Below are 23903 nucleotides of genomic sequence, written 5' to 3'. Positions count from 1 at the left end.
AAAGACAAAATTAGAGACAGGAAGAGACAGAGAACTCTTCCATCTGCTGGTTCACTCCCTAAATGGCTGCAATGACCAGGGCTGGGCCAGGCTGAAGCCAGGAGCCAGGAACTTCTTCCAGGCCTCCCACATGGGGGTATCTTCTGCTACTTCTCCAGGTACAGTAGATACAGTAGCAGGGAGCTGGATTGGAAGTGGAGCAGCTGGGTCTCGAACTGGAGCCCATATGGGATGTGGGCACTGGAGGTGGTGGTTACCTGCTATGCATTATGCTGGCCCCAACCTAGATCTTACATTGTGTAAAGAGCCTGAGAGAGCTACCAGGAGAGAGAGAGAGAGAGAGAGAGAGAGAGAGAGAACGAATCAGTCTTTTCTATCTTTTCTAGGTAGGTCAATATTTATTGACTTAGAACATATAATAAGTGTAATAAAAATATCCAACTTGTGCTTAAAGGTTTATTTTAATTTAAACTCTTTCTTCTTAAGAAATTATTTTATTTATTTGAAAGCAGAGTTACAGAGAAAGGAAGGGACAGAGAGAGAGAGATAGAGAGAGAAGAGACATCTTCCATCCTCTGGGTCATTCTCCCAGTGGCTGCAATGGCCAGGGCTGGGTTATACCAAAGCCAAGAGCCAGGAGCCTGGAGCTTCTTCCAGGTCTCCCACAAGGGTGCAAGGGCCCAAGCACTTGAGCTATCTGCTTTCTCAGGCACATTAATGGGGAGCTGGTTTGGAAGTTGAAAAACTGGGACTTGAACTGGTGTCCATATGGGATGCTGGCATTGCAGGCGGCGGGTTTACCTGCTACACCACAACACTGGCCCTATCAGCTCTTTTTCTGAGGAGTTATGTATGAGTTTAAAGTATACATGAAGGATCCATATACTGTTTTTAGGCATTAAATTATGTTTTTGTATAAACAAATATCATAGCATTAGTTAATTGAATGCACTCATTGAATGTTTTTACCTGTTTTATACTCTAGAGATAGAGCAGTGAGCAACACAAATTGGTTAGCAGAGTACATATTTGTTTTTTTAAAAGATTTATTTTATTTATTTGAAAAACAGAGTTACAGAGAATGGTAGAGACAGAGAGAGAGGTCTTCCATCTGCTGGTTCACTCCCCAAATGGCTGCAATGGCCGGAGCTGTGCCAATCCGAAGCCAGGAGCCAGGTGCTTCCTCCTGGTCTCCCATGTGGGTGCAGGGACCCAAGCACTTGGGCCCTCCTCCACTGCCTTCCCGGGCCACAGCAGAGAGCTGGAGTGGAAGAGGAGCAACCAGGACTATTACCCAGTGCCCCAACTGGGACTAGAACCCGGGGTGCCGGTGCTGCAGGCAGAGGATTAGCCAAGTGAGCCATGGTGCCGGCCATGAAATAACTATCTTTCATGAAGAAGATTAGATAGCCTGGTCAATTTTCTTCCAAAACTAGTCTTGGATCATGGTTAAAAAATATAACTATACTTCATGTAAAATGCAACAACTCTGCTATTAAAAACAAAAAATATTTAATTTAGTTTTTTATGAGGTTCATTTATTTATTTGAAAGGCAGAGTTACAGAGAGGCAGAGGAAGAAAGAGAGAGAGGTCGGTCTTCCATCCACTGGTTCATTCCTCAAATGGCTGCAACAGCCAGAGCTGGGACAATCCAAAGCCAGGAGCCAGGAGCTTCCTCTGAGTCCCCCATGCAGGTGCAGGAGCCCAAGGACTTGGGCCATTTTCTGCTGCTTTCCCAGGCCATAACAGAGAGTTGGATCAGAAGTGGAGCATCCAGGACTCAAACCAGCACCCATGTGGGATGCCGGCACTGTAGGCGGCGGCTTTACCTGCTATGCCACAGCGCCAGCCCAATATTTAGGTTTTTTTTTAAAAGATTCATTTAATGGGGCCAGTGCTGTGGTGCAGCAAGTTGACGCCCTGGCCTGAGGTGCCGGCATCCCATAGGGACAGCGGTTCGAGACCGGGCTGCTCCACTTCTGATCCACAGCTCTCTGCTGTGGCCTGGGAAAGCAGTAGAGGACGGCCCAAGTGCTTGGGCCCCTGCACCTGCATGGGAGACCTGGAGGAGGCTTCTGGCTCCTGGCTTTGGATCAGCACAGCTCTGGCCATTGTGGCCGTATGGGGAGTTAACCAGCAGATGGAAGACCTCTCTCTCTCTCTCTCTCTCTCTCTTTCTCCCTGTCTCAGCCATCTGGAGAACCATCTGACAGAAGACCTCTCTCTCTCTCTGTCTCTGCCTCTCCTCTCTGTGTAACTCTGACTTTCTTTTAAAGATTCATTCATTTATTTGAAAGGCAGAGTTGCAGAGAGAGAGAGAGAGAGAGAGAGAGAGAGAAAGAGATTGAGATTTTCCATCACTTGTTCACTCCACAAATGGTCCAGCTTGGGTTGGGTCAGGTTGATGCCAGGAGTCTGGAACTGCAAGGGCCCAAATATTTCCACCATCTCTGACTTGTGGGACTTCAAGTGGCAATTCAGTGTGGGATGCTGGCATGACAAGCAGTGGCTTAACCCACTGTGCCACAAAGCCAGACTCAATCTAGATGCATTTTAACAAAGCTTTTTTTTTTTTTTGACAGACAGAGTGGACAGTGAGAGAGAGAGACAGAGAGAAAGGTCTTCCTTTGCCATTGGTTCACCCTCCAATGGCCGCCGCGCCAGATACTTATCCTGGTTTCCCATGGGGTGCAGGGCCCAAGCACATGGGCCATCCTCAACTGCACTCCCTGGCCACAGCAGAGAGCTGGCCTGGAAGAGGGACAACCGGGACAGAATCCGGTGCCCCGACCGGGACTAGAACCCAGTGTGCCGGCGCCGCAAGGCGGAGGATTAGCCTGTTGAGCCGCGGTGCCAGCAACAAAGCTTTAAAACAAGTTTTGAAAAGGTTAAATTGAACCTCAAATGGCTGTGTACGGTGCAAAGCCAAAACTCTTCAAAGAAAGATAACAAAATGAAGACACACCACACAGAACATCTGTAATGTCTGGAATCCAGTAAAACAATGCGCAGAAATACAAATAGGGCTGGCGCTGTGGCTCAATAAGCTAATCCTCTGCCTGCGGCACCGGCACCCCATGTTCTAGTCCCGGTCTGGGCACTGGATTCTGTCCTGGTTGCCCCTCTTCCAGTCCAGCTCTCTGCTGTGGCCAGGGAGTGCAGTGGAGGATGGCCCAGGTCCTTGGGCCCTGCACCCCTTGGGAGACCAGGAGAAGCACACAGCTAACATCATATTATATGGGGAAAAGCTGAAAGGCTTTCCTCTGAGGCCTGGAACCAGACAAGGATGTCCATTGTCACTTCTCTTATGCAATATAATACTGGAATTTTTACCTAGAACCACTAGGCAAGAGAAAGCATACAAATAGCAAAGAAAGAAGTCAAATGATTTGTGTTTGTAGATAACATTATTCTACATAGAGAGAAACCAAAAGACTATACCAAGAAGCTATTAGAGCTGATAAACAAATTCAGTAAAGTTGTAGGGTACAAAATAAATATTCAAAAACTATTAGCATTTTTATACACTAGTAATCAACTTGCTGAGAAAGAAATTATAAGAGCAATATTATTCACCACTCCATAAAAGTACCTTGTAGTAAATTTAACCAAGGATGTGAAAGACCTTTTACAATGAAAATTATGAAACATTTCTAAAAGAAATTGAACAGAATTAAAAAAATTAGAAACACCTGTGTTCACATGTTGAAATAATATTATTAATCATTAATAATATTATTGAAATTTTCATATTTCCCAAAGCTGTTTACTACACTTGATCTTAGCCAAAAGGCCAAGAAGAGATTACCTGAAGCAATACAAAGTTCAATACGACTCCAACAAAATACCCGTGACATTCTCCACAGAACTAGAAAAAACAGTTCTAAAATTCATATGAAATTACAAAAGGCTGTGAATAGCCAAAGTGATCATGAACAAAATAAATAAATAAATAAATAAATAAGTAAGTAAGTAAATAAAGCCGGAGGCACGACAATCCCAGATTTCAAGCTGTTCTAAGCACAACAGCATGACACTGGCATAAAAACAAACACATAGACTAGTGTAACCGAACAGAAACCAGAAACCAATCCACGCATCTACATCACTTTTATTTGACAAAGAACTAAAAGCATATACTGGAGAAGAGGCAGTCTCTTTAACAAATGGTCCTGGAAACCTGGGTATCTATATGCAAAACTTGAAACAAGAATGTCTCCCCACCTCTCACCTTATGCCTCTCATTCTATTCCAAATCTCTCAAAATGGATAAAAGATTGAAAATTTTCAGACCTAAAATTATGAAACTATTAGGAGAAACATTTTAAGACAATGTTATAGGCAACAACTTTTTGGAGAAGACTCAAAAAGCACAGATAATAAAAAAAGAAAATAGATAAATGGGATTATATCAACCAAAGGAACTTCTGTACAGCAAAGTAAGCTATCAATGGAGTGAAGAGACATGTAACACAATGGAAAATTTTTTCAAATTGACAAAGGATTAACACTCAGAAGGAATTCAGAAAACTAACTCAACAAAAAAATAACAACCAATCCAGTTAAGAAATGGTCAAAGGATCTGAATAAACATTTCTTTTTTTTTTTAACTTTTATTTAATGAATATAAATTTCCGAAGTACAGCTTATGGATTACAATGGCTCCCCCCCTCCCATAACTTCCCTCCCACCCACAACACTCCCCTTTCCTGCTCCCTCTCCCCTTCCATTCACATCAAGAATCGTTTTCAATTCTCTTTATATAAAGAAGATCAATTTATCACATATTAAGTAAAGATTTCAATGGTTTGCACCCACATAGAAACACAAAGTGAACAATACTGATTGAGTACTAGTTATAGCATTAAATCTCAATGTACAGCACGTTAAGGACAGAGATCCTACATGAGGAGTAAGTGCACAGTGACTCCTGTTGTTGACTTAACAAATTGACATTCTTATTTATGGCATCAGTAATCATCCTAGGCTCTTGTCGTGAGTTGCTAAGGCTATGGAAGCCTTTTGAGTTCACCGACTCTGATCATACTTAGACAAGGTCATAGAGTGGAAGTCCTCCCTCAGAGAAAGGTACCTCCTTCTTTGATGACCTGTTCTTTCCACTGGGATCTCACTCACGGAGATCTTTCATTTAGTTTTTTTTTTTTTTTTTTTTTTTTTTTTTTGCCAGAGTGTCTTGGCTTTCCATGCCTGAAATACTCTCATGGGCTTTTCAGCCGGATCCGCATGCCTTAAGGGCTGACTGAATAAACATTTCTCAGAAGAAGAAATACAAATGGCCAATGAATACATGAAAAACGTTCATTATCACTAACCATCAGGGATATGCAAATCCAAAGCACAGTGAAGTACCATCTCCCTCCAGTTAGAATGACTATTATAAAAAAAGGCAAAAGATGTAAAAGGTCCATGAGAGTCTCACAGGCATGGAAAGCCATGACACGGTGGCAAAAAAAATCTAAATGAAAGATTCTGGTGAACAAGACCCCAGCAGAAGGAGCAGGCCATCAAGGAGGGAGGCGCCTTTCTCTGAAGGGAGGAAGGAACCTCCACTGTGATACGGCCTTGACTAAACAAGTTCAGAGTTGGTGAACTCAAGGGGCTTCCATAGCCTAGACAGCTCATAGCAAGAGTCTTGGGTGATTGCTGACGTCATAAATAAGAGTGCCAATTGTTAACAACGGGAGTCACTGGGTACATGCTCCCCACGTAGGATCTCTGTCCTTAATGTGTTCTACTATGAAACTTAAAAGACAATACTACTAGTCGAACAATACCCTATACCTTGTGTGGTTGTGTGAGTGCAGCCCGTTGAAATCCTTGCTTAGTATGTACTAAGTTGATCTTCAGTATATGAAGGTAATTGAAAATGAAACTCGATGAAGGGCAGGATGGGAGAGGGAGTGGGAGAGAGGAGGGCCACGGGAGGGAGGAAGGTTGGGGGGGGGGAAGCCACAACAATACAAAAGTTGCACTTTGTAAATTCACATTTATTAAATAAACTATATAACAAACAAAAAAAAAAAAAGAAAAAAAAAGAACTTAATACTTTACCCTTTTAGTATTTTTTAAATGTTCTACTTAAAACTATTGGTTGAACTCTGTAATTAATACACAATTACTCTTAGGTGTTTAATTAATGCTATAACTAGTACTCAAATAGTATTTTACACTTTGTGTTTCTGTGTGGGTGCAAACTGTTGAAATCTTTACTTAATATATGCTAAATTGATCTTCTGTATATAAAGATAATTGAAAATGATTCTTGATGTGAATGGAAGGGGAGAGGGAGTGGATAAGGGGAGGGTTGTGGGTTGGAGGGAAGTTATGGGGGGGGAAAGCTATTGTAATCCATAAGCTGTACTTTGGAAATTTATGTTCATTAAATAAAATTAAAAAACAATAAAAAAACCAAAAAACAAAACAAAACAAAAAAAACAAAACAAAACAGAGTGCAGCCAGGACTCCAACCCAGAGATGCAAGCATCCATGGCACCTTTACTGCAGCACCAAATGCCTGCCCCTTGAATTCTTTTTGACAATACAAAGTTTAATCTTTTGTTTAAAAACATTTATTTGAAACTCAGTTACACACAGAGAGGAAGAGACAGAAAGAGAGTTATCTTCCACCTGCTGGTTCACTCCCCAAATGGCTACAATGGTTGGAGCTGGGCCTGGCAAAAGCCAGGAGCCAGGAACTTCTTCCAAATCTCTCACTTAGGTGCAGAGGCCCAAGCACTTGGGCCATGTTCTACTGCTTTCTCAGCCACATTAGCAGGGAGCTGCATTTGAAGTGGAGCAGTCAGGACTTGAACTGGCGCCCATTTGGATGCTGGTGTCACAGGCAGTGGCTTTTACCTGCTATAGCACAGCACCAAGCCCCAAAGTTGAATCTTCTAAAAGAAGAGAAAACAAAGAATATTTATCAAACTGGATAGCAGAATATAGCAAAAAGCCCCACTGCAGTGAAGTCAATGAGATATTTGTGTTCAAATAAGCAAATATGATCAGCTGAGATGAAAAATGAATCTAAGTGGATTCAAAATTTTAAAATGGATGTGGAGAAATGATATGAATGTAGACAAATACAGTAATTGATAGAAACATAGACATATACATGGTTTACTGTTAATGTTAATTAATTGGATGATGGCAGTCAGGGAAGAAATTAAGAAGGGGGAAATTGATCTAGTAAGGAAAGAAAAAAAGTAACATTAACAAAAAGGATGTGAGATTCTATCAAATAAATGTAGGTGTGAAATTATAGAAAGATGTGTTCATTTAAAAATAAAAAATTATCAATTAAAAATGAAAAATATATTGATAAACTTGTACACACATTTGCACATTTATTTTTTCTTGATAATTACTTGTGTTCAGTTTGTTTTTTAAAAAAGATTTATTGTTTATTTGAAAAACAGAGTTAGAGAGAGAGAGAGAGAGAGACAGAGAGAGACAGAGAGATATCTTCTATTCACTGGTTCACTCCCAAAATGGCTGCAATAGCCGGAGCTGGGCCAGGCCAAAGCCAGGAACCAGGAACTCCCATATAGGTCTCCCACATGGATGTTGCAGCCCAAGGATTTGGGCCATCTTCTCCGGCTTTCCCAGGTGTGTTAGCAGACAGCTGGATCGGAAGTGGAGCAGCAAGACTCGAATTGGTGCCCATATGGGACGCAGCATCGCAGGTGGTGGCTTTGTTTACAGTTTGTTTTAGTTAATATTCAATTAAAATTTAAAATTCATTTTAGTATATTTAAACATTATTTTTATCTTATTAACATTTGCATTTTTGATTGATACTATTCCTAGTTCATAAAAGTTAATCAATTTTTGGAGGACTTCCAGGAGTCAGAGAATCAGCAGTGTCTGCTTCAGAACACATTTCTCACATTAAACTCTAGCTGGTGGCTGGTGTCGCGGCTCACTAGGCTAATCCTCCGCCTTGTGGCGCCGACACACCGGGTTCTAGTCCCGGTCGGGGCGCCAGATTCTGTCCCTGTTGTCCCTCTTCCAGGCTAGCTCTCTGCTGTGGCCAGGGAGTGCAGTGGAGGATGGCCCATGTGCTTGGGCCCTGCACTCCATGGGAGACCAGGATAAGTACCTGGCTCCTGCCATCGGGTCAGCGAGGTGTGCCGACCGCAGCGCGCCGGCTGCGGTGGCCATTGGAGGGTGAACCAACGGCAAAGGAAGACCTTTTTCTCTGTCTCTCTCTCACTGTCCACTCTGCCTGTCAAAAACAAAACAAAACAAAACAAAACAAAACAAAACAAAACAAAACAAAACCCTCTAACTGGTATGTGAGTGGTGGTGCAGAGAGAGAACCTAGAGTCACCATTTGTAGACAACACCCTAGCACCAAGAATATCAGTCATTCTGTATCCACACTGATGGCCTGCTCTCAATTTAAGTAAAAATGCAATTTTAAAAGTGGTAATGCAGGGACCGGCACCATGGCTCGCTTGGCTAATCCTCCACCTACAGCACTGGCATCCTATATGGGCACCGGTTCTAGTCTCAGCTGCTCTTCTTCCAGTCCAGCTCTCTGCTATGGCCCGGGAGGGCAGTGGAGGATGGCCCAAGTGCTTGGGCGCCTGTACCCACATGGGAGACCAGGAGGAAGCACCTGGCGCCTGGCTTCGGATTGGTGTAGCTCCAGCCATAGCGGCCGTTTGGGGGGTGAACCAACAAAAGGAAGACCTTTCTCTTTGTCTCTCTTTCTCACTGTCTAACTGTCAAAAAAAAAAAAGTGGTAATGCAAATACAGGTTCTTCTTGGCTTACAATGGTGTTATGTCTAATAAACCTGCTATAAGTTGATAATATCATAAATCCAGAATGCATTAATACAGCTAGCCTACTGAACAGCATAGCTTAGCAATACAGTGCACTATGGATTATTGGTTGTTTACTCTCATGGTCACGTGGATGCCTGAGAACTGAGAGTTGTTGCTGTAGCCCAGCAATATCATACTGGGATATCACTAGCCTAGGAAAGATCAAAATTCAAAAACTGAAGTAACAGTTTCTACTGAGTATGTGTCTTTGAACTAACATAAAGCAAAAAAAAAAAATCAAAAATTGGACATTCGTATTGAGAGATTGCCTGAACAATTCAAAATAACCCTATATAAATTGAGAGCTGGCCATCAGTGTGGATGCAGAATGTTAATCCAGAGCACTAAGTGACTTTGCGAAGACCTTTGTATGAACAACCAGAAAAGAAAATGACAGTAGAGGCCAGCGCCGCGGCTCACTAGGCTAATCCTCTGCCTTGCAGCACCAGCACACCGGGTTCTAGTCCCGGTCGAGGTGCCGGATTCTGTCCCTGTTGCAGCTCTTCCAGGCCAGCTCTCTGCTGTGGCCAGGGAGTACAGTGGAAGATGGCCCAAGTGCTTGGGCCCTGCACCCCATGGGAGACCAGGATAAGTACCTGGCTCCTGCCATCGGATCAGCGCGGTGCGCCGGCCGCAGCGGCCATTGGAGGGTGAACCAACGGCAAAGGAAGACCTTTCTCTCTGTCTCTCTCTCTCTCATTGTCCACTCTGCCTGTAAAAAAAAAAAAAAAAAAAAAAAAAAAAAAAAAAAAAAAAAAAGAAAATGTCAGTAGAAACCATTGCCTCTTCAAAGAATTGCTTTAACTAAGTCTCTAATTCAATTACGTGCTTGTGTGAAATTTGGTTTCAAGTTCAAGATCTAGCCTCATTGTCTACCTGGTGATAATTTTTCTGAATTATGAGAGGAAGTAGAACTAAGAATATTAACTGTCAGAAGTCATGACTGATATTCTTGGTGCTAGGGTGTTGTCTACAAATGGTGACCCTAGGTTCTTCTCTCTGCACCACCACTTGCTTACTTTTCCTCCATGAGCTGTGACTGCATTTTTCCATATACTTCCTCTTTCAAGGCTGTGATCATTGTTTGTTGTTCACTGTTGGGCCATCTCTAAGAATCTGTATCTTTCTCTGAATTTTGCAATTGTTCCCATTAGACATGTTCCATCCCCCTTTTCAGATGTTCCCCAGGTACCCTAGTTTATAAACATTTCCAGGGAAATGATGGTTCCTGTTACATGAGGCTCATTTATTATTTTTCTGTGCTCAGCTGTGAGTCCTAATTGAATGTTCCTTTATTGAAATTTTTTTGAAAAAAAAGTTAACAGTTATTTAAAATTATACAGATTTATGGAGGTATTATGTGATGTCTAATTAAATGTACACAGTGTGTAATGTCTAATCAGATTAAATATGTGTAAATATATTTATCCTTTTAAGAATTTAACATTTCGTTATGGTGAAAACATCCAAAAATTCCATCTTGTAGTTTATTTTTATGAGTGAAATTTGCGGTAAATTAACATTATCTGCTTTATTTTTTTTTTAAGATTTATTTATTTACTTGAAAGTCACTTACACACACACACACAGAGAGAGAGAGAGAGAGAGAGAGTCTTCCACCCGCTGGTTCACTCCCCAGATGGCTGCAATGGCCGGAGCTGTGCCAATCTGAAGCCAGGAGCCAGGAGCTTCTTCCAGATCTCCCACACAGGTACAGGTGCCCAAGACTTGGGCCCTCTTCCACTGCTTTCCCAGGCCATAGCAGAGAGCAGAATCAGAAGTGGAGGAGCCAGGACTTGAACCGGCGCTCATATGGGGTGCCGGCACTGCAGGCGGTGGCTTTATCCGCTATGCCACAGTACTGGCCCCTATCTACTTTCACTTTACTGTGCAATAAAAGCCCAGACTTTACTTGCGTGTAGCAATAGCCATCAATCAGGGAAGAGTTGATTGAAGGTTGCTTTTTATTGCTTACAGGGAGATGCAGAGTTACAGGCAAGCAGGCTGCTACCCTAGAAGCCTTGACTGGGCTGAAGGTAGAAAGCCCCTGAGATTCCTGGTACTCTGACCCACCATTTTACTGTGTCATAGGAACTGGCTCCTTAGCACTGGTCAAGGGGGGCGTTTTAACCCAAGTTTTCATTACTGAAGAGACAAGTCTTCGGGACTAGCCCTCCTTAACTGTCCTCTCCCACATGGTTCAAAGTCATCTTCACGTCCCATGTTTGTTAGAATTCTCCTTCCTGTTATGTTCCCTCCCAATGCTTCTGAGTGGACTCAGAGGAAGAGAAATGCAGGGGCAGAGCTTTGGCTGTTTCAGAACACATAGCTCTGCTCCTCCCTTGGTACATGAAGTCCTTTCACACTATTTCACCCATGCCAGCTCCTGCACTGCTTGTCGATGGTAGAAGACAGGATTAAAGTGGCAGGATTCTTTCCTGACACTGAAAACTTGGAGGGGATATTAACTTGGAATACCTTAAGTTTTTATTTATTTATTTATTTATTTATTGACAGGCAGAGTGGACAGTGAGAGAGAGAGACAGAGAGAAAGGTCTTCCTTTGCCGTTGGTTCACCCTCCAATGGCCGCTGCAGCTGGCGCGCTGCAGCTGGTGCACCGCGCTGATCCAATGGCAAGAGCCAGGTACTTCTCCTCGTCTCCCATGGGGTGCAGGGCCCAAGCACATGGGCCATCCTCCACTGCACTCCCTGGCCACAGCAGAGAGCTGGCTTGGAAGAGGGACAACAGGGACAGAATCTGGCGCCCTGACCGGGACTAGAATCTGGTGTGCCGGCGCCGCAAGGCAGAGGATTAACCTAGTGAGCCGTGACGCCGGCCATACCTTCAGTTTTTAAGTCATGAATACTTTGGCTGGGACAGATAATCCCCGAAATGTAAGACATAAGGTTTAGAGGTTGGAAAATAGAGGGTGAGCCTTGTCATGAAGGAGGCTAGCATCTATAGGCACAGTAACATCAGAACTGATGCCAGCAAATTAGAGCAATTATTTGGACTAGTACCTTCAACTCTACTTGCTGAGGGCCACTGACTTTATGACTCAATCAGAAGATTCCAGATAAATCCAGATATATACCTTCTTTCCAACTTTCTGTGGTCAGTTCTGAGATTGTATAAAAGCTATTCTACCCAGAAACAAGTCTGTTACAAGTTAGTTGTTTTGTATTTACATAACATCTTAATGCCAAAATAGTATCTGGATATTTATGCTAGTGGTAATTGAAGTGGGAAACTTGGTAACAGCTCATAGGATGCTAGAAATTTCCAAGTTGCATCTGATTTTTATAGTCTATGTTCCCATATTTTATTCCTGTTTCTGAATCTTCATAAACCATTATATTAAGGGACTTTTCTGGACCTTGTTCCATAGGTTCTTTGGACAAGTGCCAATTCTCATCCTGAGATGTGATGCCATACACTCCTTTTCCACACTGTGTGTGTTTCCTGGGGAAAATGGAGCTGGCTGTGGACTCTCAGTGTGTTTTCTGGTTACCTCCCCTGCACTGCCCCTGAGGCTTTTGTTCCTAGAGTGGGCTGTGCACATCCTGCTTCTGAGAACTGACCATACAATAAACAAAGATATAAACAAGGTCAAGTGCTTGGAAGTCTCTGGGCAGAGAAGAATACCTGATATGGTCTAGATGTTGGAGGCGGTGAAGGAAAAGTAGGGTGAAATGATGGAAGGAAACTGGCAGGCTCTATGTCTCTGTCTTGGCACGACTAGTTTCTCTTCAACTTCTTCCTGGACGTAGGGCTTGATGCCAGGGCCCCTGAGGCTTTCTTCATGAATAAAAGGAGGGACAACTGAATGGAGCTCGTATTTCAGGTTCTTGGAGACAGCCAGAATGATGCCTCTTGTCCCTCTGCTCCTGGTGAGCATCGTCTTCCCCGGCATCCAGGCTACACAACTGACGAGGTGTGAGCTGACTGAGAAGCTGAAGGAGCTGGATGGATACAGAGATATCTCTATGTCTGAGTGTGAGTTCCTTGCTCCTTTGTTTCATTGCATTCCTTATCTGTTTCCCTTCTCCAGTTAATTGTCTAAGGATATTGTATTCCCTGCTTATCTGTGTATGTGTGTTTCTAAATATTTACTTATTTATTTGGAGAGAGTTACACAGATTGAAGGAGAGCCAGAGAGAGAGAGGGAGGTCTTCCATTCTCTGGTTCACTCCCCAGTTGGCCGCAATGGCCGGATCTGTGCCGATCTGAAGCCAGGAGCCAGGACTTCTGGGTCTTACACACAGGTGCAGGGGCCCAAGGACTGGGGCCATCCTCCACTACTTTCCCAGGCCACAGCAGAGAGCTGGATCGGAAGTGGAGCAGCTGGGACTTGAACTGATGTCCATATGGGATGCCGGCACTGCAGGAGGTGACTTTACCCACTATGCCACAGTGCTGGCCCCCTCTTTTATTCCATTTGTTCTCTTCTTCAGTTGCTTAATCCTTTTTGGAACTCTGCATTATAAAAATACCCTAGATGTATTGCCATCTTTGGAGGTTTGCTGGAAAGGCTCATTCTCTCTAGGAACAACACTTCCTCATCTTTGCTGATTCTGGGCATCTCTGTCATATATATTTCTCATTTTCTCCACAGGGATATGTACCTTATTTCATACCAGCGGCCTTGACACAAAGATTACAGTCAATAACAATGGCAGCACAGAATATGGAATCTTCCAGATCAGCGATAAGCTGTGGTGTGTGAGCAAACAGAACCCTCAGTCGAAGAACATCTGTGACACCCCCTGTGAAAGTGAGCAGCCTCTGCCCTATTCCCTTGGGACCTTTCCCGGCGATGATCTCCTTTTATTGGTGTCAAACACACCTCTGGTTTCATTATTTGGTTGGACTCTACAAAAATCTTGGGACTTGAATTTATAGTGCTAAGTAAGAACCTGTTTGGAGTTTTCATGATCAAATCCCCAGATAGTCCCCACTGAAGTTCAAAGGCAAGCATTCTGAACTGAGAGTCTTGAAGTTTGATAATCTGTATTTTCATGGAAGTTGATGATTCTTCCAGAGATGTCCTAGGGAAGCTAAGGAAGCCCCTTCCTCGGGGGAAGGAACTATTGTATTTTTAAAAAATTCAAGATGAGAGATGAGAAGGAGAGAGGGAGAGGAAGTGGGAGAAGGAGAGGGAGAGGGGAGAGACAAAGAGATATCTCATCTCCCAGTTCACTCTCCAAGTTCCTGCAACAGCTGGGACTGGGCTAGGCCAAAGCCAAGAGCCTGAAACTCACTATAGGTAAGGACCTGAACACTTGAGCCAGCACCTGTTACCTTTCAGAGTGCACAGTAGCAGGAAGCCGGGTCAGAAATGGGTTGGAGACTCAAATACAAGCACATCTATATAGAATGTGGGCTTCATCACTGCTACACCAAATGTCTTATCCCCACAAGAGGCATTCACGTATCGGTCTTCTCATGTAGAAAGATGATAAGCATAAGCCTTCAATTTAAAGACGACCCATACCCACTGGGTCTAGGGAGTAGGGGCACCCACAACCTTTCTGGGTAACACCTTTAAGCTCTTTGGTTTCTTTCCCTGAAACTCCTGCCAGATTTCTTGGATGATAACCTTACTGATGATGTAAAGTGTGCCATGAAGATCCTGGATAAAGAAGGGATTGACCACTGGTAAATTCTCATTTTTTTTTTTTACTTTGTCCTTCTCTCCTTCCTCTTACCCCTTTGGCCCAGTGCCACTTTCTTCTCTCCTTATCATTTAATACAGAACATAATATCCAAAACAAAATGCCTCTCGCAGACTCAGCTTTTCATTTTTAAGTTTCCTGTTTGATCTCATAGCTTCCAGGTCTCTAATGGTGGGCTGAGACCCAGACCTCCCTTTACCTGGCTTTGGACATACAATTCTGGCATCTAGTCTCATCTCCTACTTCAAGCCCTTTGTATCATTGCACTTTTTTTTGTTTTAATTTTAATTAGTTTCTAACAGATTCACTGTGATTTGTAGGTACAGTTCTAAGAACATAATGATATTCCCTCTTCACTCCCTCCTTTTTCCCCCCTTCTTCCCATCCTCATTCCTTCTCCTTTTCTTTTTGTTTTTTAGATTTTTCAGATAACATATTTTAAAGTTACATTACAATAAAAAGGCTTAATACTTCATAGAACTAGATGTTTAACAACTGAAAAGCAAAAAGACCCTAGGTTAGCAGGGAATATGCACAATGGCTACAAACAATAATTGAATGGAAAAAATGACCATTTCACAGAGACAGTAAATTTTAAAGTAATCACAAATCGTTAAACCATGGTAGTTTTTTTTTTTGACAGGCAGAGTGGACAGTGAGAGAGAGAGACAGAGAGAAAGGTCCTCCTTTACCGATGGTTCACCCTCCAATGGCCGCTGTGGCTGGCACACCGTGCTAATCCGAAGCCAGGAGCCAGGAACTTCTCCTGGTCTCCGATGTGGGTGCAGGGCCCAAGAACTTGGGCCATCCTCCACTGCACTCCCTTGCCACAGAAGAGAGCTGGCCTGGAAGAGGGGCAACCGGGACAGAATCTGGTGCCCTGATTGGGACTAGAACCCGGTGTGCCGGCGCCGCAAAGTGGAGGATTAGCCTATTGAGCCACGGCGCTGGCTTAAACCACGGTAGTTTAACATTCTTTTTTTAGTAAGTATTTTAATTTTTTTAATTTGACAGATAGAGTTAGACAGTGAGAGAGAGAGAGACAGAGAGAAGGGTCTTCCTTCCATTGGATCACCCCCAAAATGGCTGCTACGGCTGGAACTACGCTGATCCGAAGCCAGGAGCCAGGTGCTTCTTCCTGGTCTCCTAGGCGGGTGCAGGGGCCCAAGTACCTGGGCCATCCTCCAGTGCTATCCCAGGCCACAGCAGAGAGCTGGACTGGAAGAGGAGCAACCAGGATTAGAACCTGGCGCCCATATGGGATGCCGGCACTGCAGGCAGAGGATTAACCAAGTGAGCCATGGTGCCGGCCCCAGTTTAACATTCTTAACCATTGGTTTGACAGAAGTATAAAACAAAATTTTACAAAACCATATTTTTACTAATACTGATACATATAGACATTTCTTTCCTTCTACTTTTTTGTTTGCTTTTTAAATTTTAGCTCCCACATATAAGAGAAAAGCATGCAACATTTGTCTCTCTGGGTCTGGCTTATTTCACTGAACATGATATCCTCCTGTTGTGTGCATTTTGCTGCAAATGATAGAATTTCGTTCTTTTTTTAAATAGATGAATAATATTCATTGTGTATGTGTACCACATTTTCTTTTATCCATTCATCTGATGATGGGTACTTTGGTTGATTCCAAATTTTGGCTATTGTGAACAGTGCTGCTATAGACATGGTGGTGTAGGTATCTCTTAGATACATTGTGTTCAGGTCTTTTGGGATCACATGGCAAGTCTATTTCTAGTTTTTAGAGAAATGCCCACATTGTTGTCCGCAGTGTCTGCACACACTAATTTACAGTCCCACCAATAGGTGTATACAGGTTCTCCTTTGTCTACAACCTTGTCAGGGTTAGCTACTCTCTGCTTTGCACACCTTTTCTAGTTGTACACTTTTCTTGGGTTTTTAACAGAGACTACTCCACTAGATGGCTCAGAGCACCACTTGGCTAGGCAAATCTTTTATCCATTATCACCCACACTCTTTCAACTCAGCCCTTCTGAGAATGAGGCTAGATGGAAATTTCCCCCTAAGATGCAGATAACCAACTTACCTTGTCCCTTTCTCCATTATCAGGTTGGCACATAAACCACTCTGCTCTGAGAACCTGGAACAGTGGGTCTGTAAGAAGTGAGCTCCTGCTGTCTTTGCCGCTCCTGCCACCTATGCTCCTGGAACTCCACTTCCCTAATGCTACCTCAGTTGGCCTCTTTTCTCCCCTGCCCTCCCCCCAAAGCTGATTTGTCCCTGATCCCTGAGCATTGTAGTGTACCACTGGACTCTTTCGAACTCTTCTCCAATGATGTGTGATTGGTGCACTGGACTTCAGACTACAGCTAAGTGCCCTTGATGGCATTCTTACTACAGCAGCAGATCCCACCTCTGTACTGAATAAAGGGCCTCATATGGAGTGGTCCGTTGTATTTTCTTCTTTGAGGGAAGGGAGGAAACGGGGTAAATGGGTGGTCACCAAGGACACAGGACAAGGTCACCGTTCATCTCTCTTGAAGACCTTACCAGGGAGAGGAGCAGTTTGCTTTCTGCACCACTTCAACGAACTTTTATTGATTACCCAGTGTGTTCGAGGAACAATAGAGGGATCCAAATTTGCTAAAATGTCAAATTCTTGCTTCCTCAAGGACTAATGGGGGAGATAAGAAAGCTGTTGATGGTTATAAAGAATAGTATCATAAGCATCATGGGAGTGGTAAAATGTGCCATGATCCTTCCTAAGAGGAAACATACTTCATGTTCATTGGAGAAGTGGAAAAAGGGATGAATAAGGGATTCATGAACGAGGTAAAATTTGAGCTGGTTTTGAAGTGTGGGTGAGATTTTGACAGGTGTGGGATGGGAAAGGAACAGGAGGGGCAGGGGCACCCCAAATCCTGAACTGGTGGCTTGAGAGAGTTGAGGTGTTTCCTTATCCTCATGACAAACTGTGGAAGGAACTCTTTCTGGAAACCAGGGATAGAACAGGGACCTTATACTCAGCTCAATAATTTTTTAAGAATCTGTGCAGTTGGAGCTGTGCTCTGGTGCAGCAGGTTAAAGCCCCGGCCTGTGGCTCCTGCATCCCATATGGGCTCCGGTTTGACTCCTGGCTGTTCCACTTCTGATCGAGCTCTCTGTTATCACCTGGGAAAGCAGTAGAAGATGGCCTAAGTCCCTGGGCCTCTGCACCTGCATGAGAGACCTGGAAGAAGCTCCAGGCTTCAGATCAGCTCAGCTCTGGCTGTTGCGGCCATCTGGGGAGTGAACCAGTGGATGGAAGACCTCTTTCTCTCTCTGTGGCTTTACCTCTCTCTGTAACTATATCTTTGGCCAAAATGGTTTGGTAGGTTTGCTGGTCCTTTGCTAGGTTGAGTTACACTTTGTGCATAGATGAAAGTAATAGGAGAGGAAGAGTGGGAAGAGGATAATAGAAAGTATAATAATGAAAGGAAAAAGCAGTAAGTATAGAAATGGCTAGTGAGGGCCTGAGGATATATATTTTTTTTTTTGCAGACCTGGGACCCTGTGAATGGGTGCCACCTTCTCTGTGGGACTGTCTTCCTTTTCCTTGACTGAGTGTGTGGTAATGGAGGAAGAGAAAACAAGGCCTCTGGAAAGAGATGAATAATGAGACAGCTTAAACTGTTCAACTGGATTATGGTTTGGTTAAATTTTAGAATCTACTTAGGCATAGCTGTGATACGTTAAGTGCTCAGAAGATAAAATTGAGCTGTTTACTTAGTATAGGGTGCATCTTATGAGTATAAAGTAAACAGAAAGTAGATCATTGTAAAAATTAAGAGAGGGAATATGAAGGGGACGAGGAAGAAGGGTGGGAGTGTGGGTGGGAGGAAAGTAGGGTGGGAAGCGTCTGTATATTTTACCAGGTATCTGTATACATGAAATACATGAAATTTGTTCACTTTAAAGAAATAAAATATTGAAAAAAGAAAAAACCTTACATTTGTTTAATCACTAATGAGTTTGAGTATCTTTCCATATATTCTTTTTTAAAAGATTTATTTATTTAGTTGAAACTCAGAGTTACACAGAGAGAGAACAAGCAGCAGAGAGAGAGAGAGAGAGAGAGAGGTCTTCCATTTGCTTGTTCACTCCCCACATGGCCACAAAAGCCGGAGCTGTGCTGATCCAAAGCCAGGAGCCAAGAGCTTCCCCTGGGTCTCCCACACAGGTGCAGGGGCCCAAGGACTCGGTGCATCTTCTACTGCCTTCCCAGGCCATAGCAGAGAGCTGGATTAGAAGTGGAGCAGCTGGGACTTGAACCGGCGCCCATATGAGATATTGGCATTGCAGGCAGCAGCTTTAACTGCTATGTCACAGTGCTGGCTCCATATATTCTTCAGTTATGTGAGTTTTCTCTTGCATATATACCACTGTTTATCCTTTGTCTGTTTTCCCCTTTGTTGTTTTGGCATTCTTTTGCATTTGAGTTTTAGGGCTCATCTTTTGTCAGTTTTAGTCATTACAAATATCTTCTGCTCCACCATATATATATATATATATATATATATATATATATATATATGGTTTCCAAAAATTTATGGAAATCATGTATTATGAAAAACTCTGTGTAGATTTAAATATTTCCTTTGTACCCAAATAAACTTGTACTAACTTGTTGTAACATGGCTGAAAAGATGCAGTTTGAGGCACTAAGAAGGATGAGGTAAAAGAACAACAAATATGATTCTTTCATAATGTCAGAATAAGGAAAAGCTTGATAGTTGTAAAAAGGACGAAGTATTATTTATATTACTTATGGTGGTAATCGTTCAATTTTTTAAAAAGAGATTTGAGGCAAAAATATGATGAAAAGTTAAATGTGAAATCTAATAACAGGGAAAAAGGACATCAGTTTGAAAAGACTCTTTATTAGAATAACATAAATTCTAGCAAAATTGGAACAAGAGCAAACATCAAATTTATGGTGAAGGTTGGAGACAATGGTGAAGTAATTAATACTTTATAAGTTTATGGAGATAATGTCTCAGAAAAGCGGTTTGCAAATGAATAACTCGTTTTGAGGAGTGACAAGGGTGATGTTGAAGGAAAAGCCTGTTTTTTGTAATAAAAAGACAGGAATCTCACAGTGGCAGACCATCCACATCCGTTTTCAAGGAAAAAATTAGTCCAATTCATTCCCTCATTGAAGAGGATCAATGATTTACAGGAGAAACAATAACCAATGCCACAAACATCTTAGTTGGTCCAGCTTACATAAATCTGAAAAGTTAAAGTTGAGCAAACTTTCTGCTCAGTGGATACCAGAACAGTTGTGTTTGAAACTGCTGCAGAGATCAGAGCTTTCAATGGAAATTTCTAAGAAATGGAATCAGAATGCTGAAGCATTTTTTTACAAAGAACTGGAACAGAAGATGAAACATAGTTTTACCAGGGTGTTCTCAAAGACAGAACACAACCAAAGCAATGGCTACAAAGAGGTGGAAGTGGTCAGCCAAAACAAGACCAGACCAGTCAAGAGCAAAGGTCATGGCAATAGAGTTTCTGGAAGCTCTAAGAATGTTAACCCCTGCTATTAGGAGACTGAGAAAATTGGCCAAAACTTTAGCAGAAATGTGCTTAGAAAAGTTTCACCAGATTCCTTCTCTACCATGACAATGCTCCCATTCTTCTCATCAAGTAAGGGTCATTTTGCAGTTTTTTGATGTGAAATCTTTAAGCATGTACCAGTGAAAATTTGGATCCTTCTGATTTCTTTTTTTTAGACTTATTTTATTTATTTGAAAGACAGAGTTACACAGAGAGGTAGAGACAGAGAGAGGTCTTCCATCCGCTGGTTCACTCCTCAATTGGCTGCAATTGCTGGAGCTGTGTTGATCCGAAGCCAGGAGCCAGGAGCTTCTTCCAGGTCTCCCATGTGGGTGCAGGGGCCCAAGGATTTGGGCCATCTTCCACTGCTTTCCAGGCCATAGCAGAGAGCTGGATCAGAAGTGGAGTAGTCGGGTCTTGAACCAGTGCCCATATGGGATGCCAGTGCTTCAGGCCAGGGTGTTAACCCACTGTACCACAGCACCAGACCCATCTGATTTCTTTTTCTTCTTATTTATAAAACATATTTTAAAAGATCACCTTTTTAAAAAAATAATTTTAAAACCTCTATAAAGGGAACATACTTCACATATGCATTTTTTAAAAGATAGATTTCTTTATTTTATTTTATTTTTTCCCCAAAGAAAACTTTTAATTCAGGAATACAAACTTTGTGCATTTCATAAATACAACTTTAGGAACACAGTGATTCTTCCCACCGTACCTGCCCTCCCACCCACACTCCCACCCCTATTCTTCCTACCTCTCCTATTCAAAGTCTCACTTTTTAACCAAGATATATCTTGAATTAACTTTATACATGAAGATTATACTAAGTAAGGAGTTAAACAGATTGTATGAAAAAAACCCTGGTCCTCAACAGTTGAGATAAGGGCTGTTCAATGTTGTATCTTGAAGTTAATTTCACTTCTTTTTTTAAAACATTCTTCTTTTGAGAAACAATAAACTTAAAGAATCCAAGAATTATACATCTTTTGAGAGCACTTAGACACAACTATGAGACATAAGAATATCCTCCGCTTAATACACTAAAATGAAGGAAATCTTTGAGAACACGTTTTACTATTAACTCTCATAATACAACTCTTTGAGGACAGAGGTCCTGCATAGGAAGTTACTGTCATTAATTTAACAATTAACACTCTTACGTATGACCTCAGTGATCACCTGAGGCTCTTGACTTGAGCTGCCTAGGCTATGGAAGCCCCTCCTCCATTTTATTTTTTTTAAGTTTTTAAGGATTTTATTCAGTATGAGTGTTTTTAAATTTTTTTATGGAAGACTTTTGATTCCATAAACTCGGTAAGTGTTTAGACAAGGCCATAGGCAAAATGGAAGTTCTCTCCTTCCTTCAGAGAAAAGTTCATCATTCTTTGATGACAACTTCTTTCCACTGGGATCTCACCCACTGAGGTCCTTCATGTAGGACACTTTTCGCCACAGTGTCTTGGTTTTCCATGACTGAACTGCTCTCTTGGGCTTTTCAGCCAGACCAGAATTCCTTAAGGGCTGGCTCTGGGGTCAGAGTACTACTTAAGGTGATTGCCATTCTATGAGCCTGCTGTATGGACTTCTCCTCATGTTGGAGCATTCACTCCTTTTTAATTGTATCTGTTATTATTATCAAACACTTAATCCTATGCTATTATTGCCACCCAGCTTAAGGGGTTTTGGGGTCCCATGGCAAGTTTTAAAACTGTACCCTTAGAAGTAAGTCCATAGGAGTGTATCCAGAACTATACAGCTTTACAGCTACAAACTTCATACACTTCATAATTACAACTTTAGGAACATGATTGTACTTCCCACCATGCCTGCCTTCACGCCTACACTTCCACCCCCTTCCTCCTCCCTCTGTTATTCTTTACTAAGATCTATTTTCAATTAACTTTATATACATATGATTAACTCTATGTTAAGTAAAGAGTTCAATAAACAGTATAAAAAAACTGTTCCTCAACAGTTGAGATAAGGGCTGTTCAAAGTAGGCTTCTCAAAGTGTCAATTTCACTTCTACAGATTGCCTTTTAGGTGCTATATTAGTTTTCACAGGTCAGGGAGAACATATGGTATTTGTGCCCTTGGGACTGGCTTATTTCACTAGGAATGATGTTTTCCAGTTTAATCCATTTTGTTGCAAATGACCAGATTTCATTTTTCTTTTACTGGTGTGTAATATTCCATGCTGTACATATCCCAGTGCAGTTGTTATGTATGTCAAAATGGCACCCATCCTCTATTGGCTTGTTACAGCATGTTGGTTGCAGGGTAGTTGGGGAGATAGAAACAAGCCTCTCCTTTTTTTCTCCTCTAATTTGGCAGGTACACTGTCCCCTTTGGGGCTCCAAGCCAGGCCCATGGCCAGGCTCTTCCTGCAGCTTTATTGCCAGTGGCTTGGCTGTTGCAGACTCTCCAAAGCTGGTGCTGAGGCTCTTGGCTGCTGGGGTCCTGAATTGTGTGCATCCACACCCTCTACATAGGTCCACAGTGTCCCTCTAGTTTGCATGAATTTTTCTTTGTTGTTTTATCCCTCTTTGCTGAGACTGTACTCTTTCCACTTTTTAAAAACCATCTTCCCTTAGACTGGAGCAGTAAGCTCCCTCCCTATTCCACCATCTTCTTGCTCCTAGAATCTTTTCTTAATGTTTTACTGTTGAAAGTTTGACTACAATGTGTGGTGGTGAGATCTTTTCTGGTCATGTCTATTAAGAGTTCTCTGTGCTTCCTGTATGTGGATATCCCTATCTTTCTCCAAATTGGGGAAGCTTTCTGTAATTAATTTTTTTAACTTTTATTTAATGAATATAAATTTCCAAAGTACAGAATATGGATTACAATGGCTTCCCCCCCATAACGTCCCTCCAACCCACAACCCTCCCCTTATCCACTCCCTCTCCCCTTCCATTCACATCAAGATTCATTTTCGATTCTCTTTATATACAGAAGATCATTTTAGCATACATTAAGTAAAGATTTCAACAGTTTTCTCCCACACAGAAACATAAAGTGAAAAATACTGTTTGAGTACTAGTTATAGCATTAAATCACAATGTACAGCACTGTCATTCCTCCGCAAATGGGGGAGCGACATAATGGTGCCGTGACTCGGATAGGAAACCTAGGAGGGAAGAAGCAGGAAAAAGTGGGAAAATACTGGAGAGAGATTAGAGAGAGCCTAGGGAAAAGCCGGATGGAAAAAGTGCCGGAAGAAATTTAAGATTGAAAGTGAAAGCCAGAAGAAACTTAGACTTGGATACGGACTACGGGGGGAAGCTAGGAGAAATCTATGGTTGAAAGTGAAAGTGAAAGCTAGAAGAAACAGACTCGGATATGGACTGTGGGGAGAAGCTAGGAGAAAAGAGAGAAATATTGTTGGAAGAAAGGAAATATACCGGGTAGAGAAAAATATAAGCTAGGGAAAGTGAAGCTGCGGGGCAGGCCGAAGTGGAGATGTAAGCTAGGTTGGAATTCGTCAAGTTAGCCCGGGGAGCAAAAGGCGAAAAAACTATACTGGAAGCGGAGATGTAAGCTAGATTAGGATCCGTCAGATTAGCCTGGGGAGCAAAAAGACGGGAAGCCAAACCGAAAAGCGGAGACATAAGCTAGGTTGGAATTCGTCAGGTTAGCCCGGGGAACTTAGACTGAAGACCGGTAGCGGAAACGTGAGCTAGGCCGTGATTCGCGGAAGCCGCCGAGCGCAGAGAAAGCGCGCGGGGCACAAGCGGAGAGAGCGCATGGGGCGTGAGTAGATAGGAGAGCGCAGGGCTGGCGC

General features: G+C 42.6%; 1 protein-coding gene and 1 pseudogene across 5 annotated transcripts in view; one reads left to right on the top strand and one right to left on the bottom strand.

Annotated features, from left to right (window-relative positions):
- LALBA (lactalbumin alpha) overlaps positions 1 to 16955 on the top strand; it is a 39273-nt gene extending 22318 nt beyond the window's left edge. For 3 of the 5 annotated variants that reach the window (XM_008256394.3, XM_051844878.2, XM_051844877.2), the window contains 4 exons: positions 12702 to 12853; positions 13473 to 13631; positions 14440 to 14515; positions 16622 to 16955. In XM_008256394.3, the coding sequence (XP_008254616.1) occupies positions 12721 to 12853; positions 13473 to 13631; positions 14440 to 14515; positions 16622 to 16679 (426 nt within the window). In that variant the 5' untranslated portion in view covers positions 12702 to 12720 and the 3' untranslated portion in view covers positions 16680 to 16955. 5 annotated transcript variants of the gene reach the window in all.
- LOC127491264 (U2 spliceosomal RNA) lies at positions 3694 to 3806 on the bottom strand (annotated as a pseudogene).
- Positions 16956 to 23903: the final 6948 nt, after the last annotated feature.

This window comes from Oryctolagus cuniculus, chromosome 11 (assembly GCF_964237555.1).
Source record: "Oryctolagus cuniculus chromosome 11, mOryCun1.1, whole genome shotgun sequence".
Classification (NCBI taxonomy): domain Eukaryota; kingdom Metazoa; phylum Chordata; class Mammalia; order Lagomorpha; family Leporidae; genus Oryctolagus; species Oryctolagus cuniculus.
This window is presented reverse-complemented; position numbering and strand designations above follow the sequence as displayed.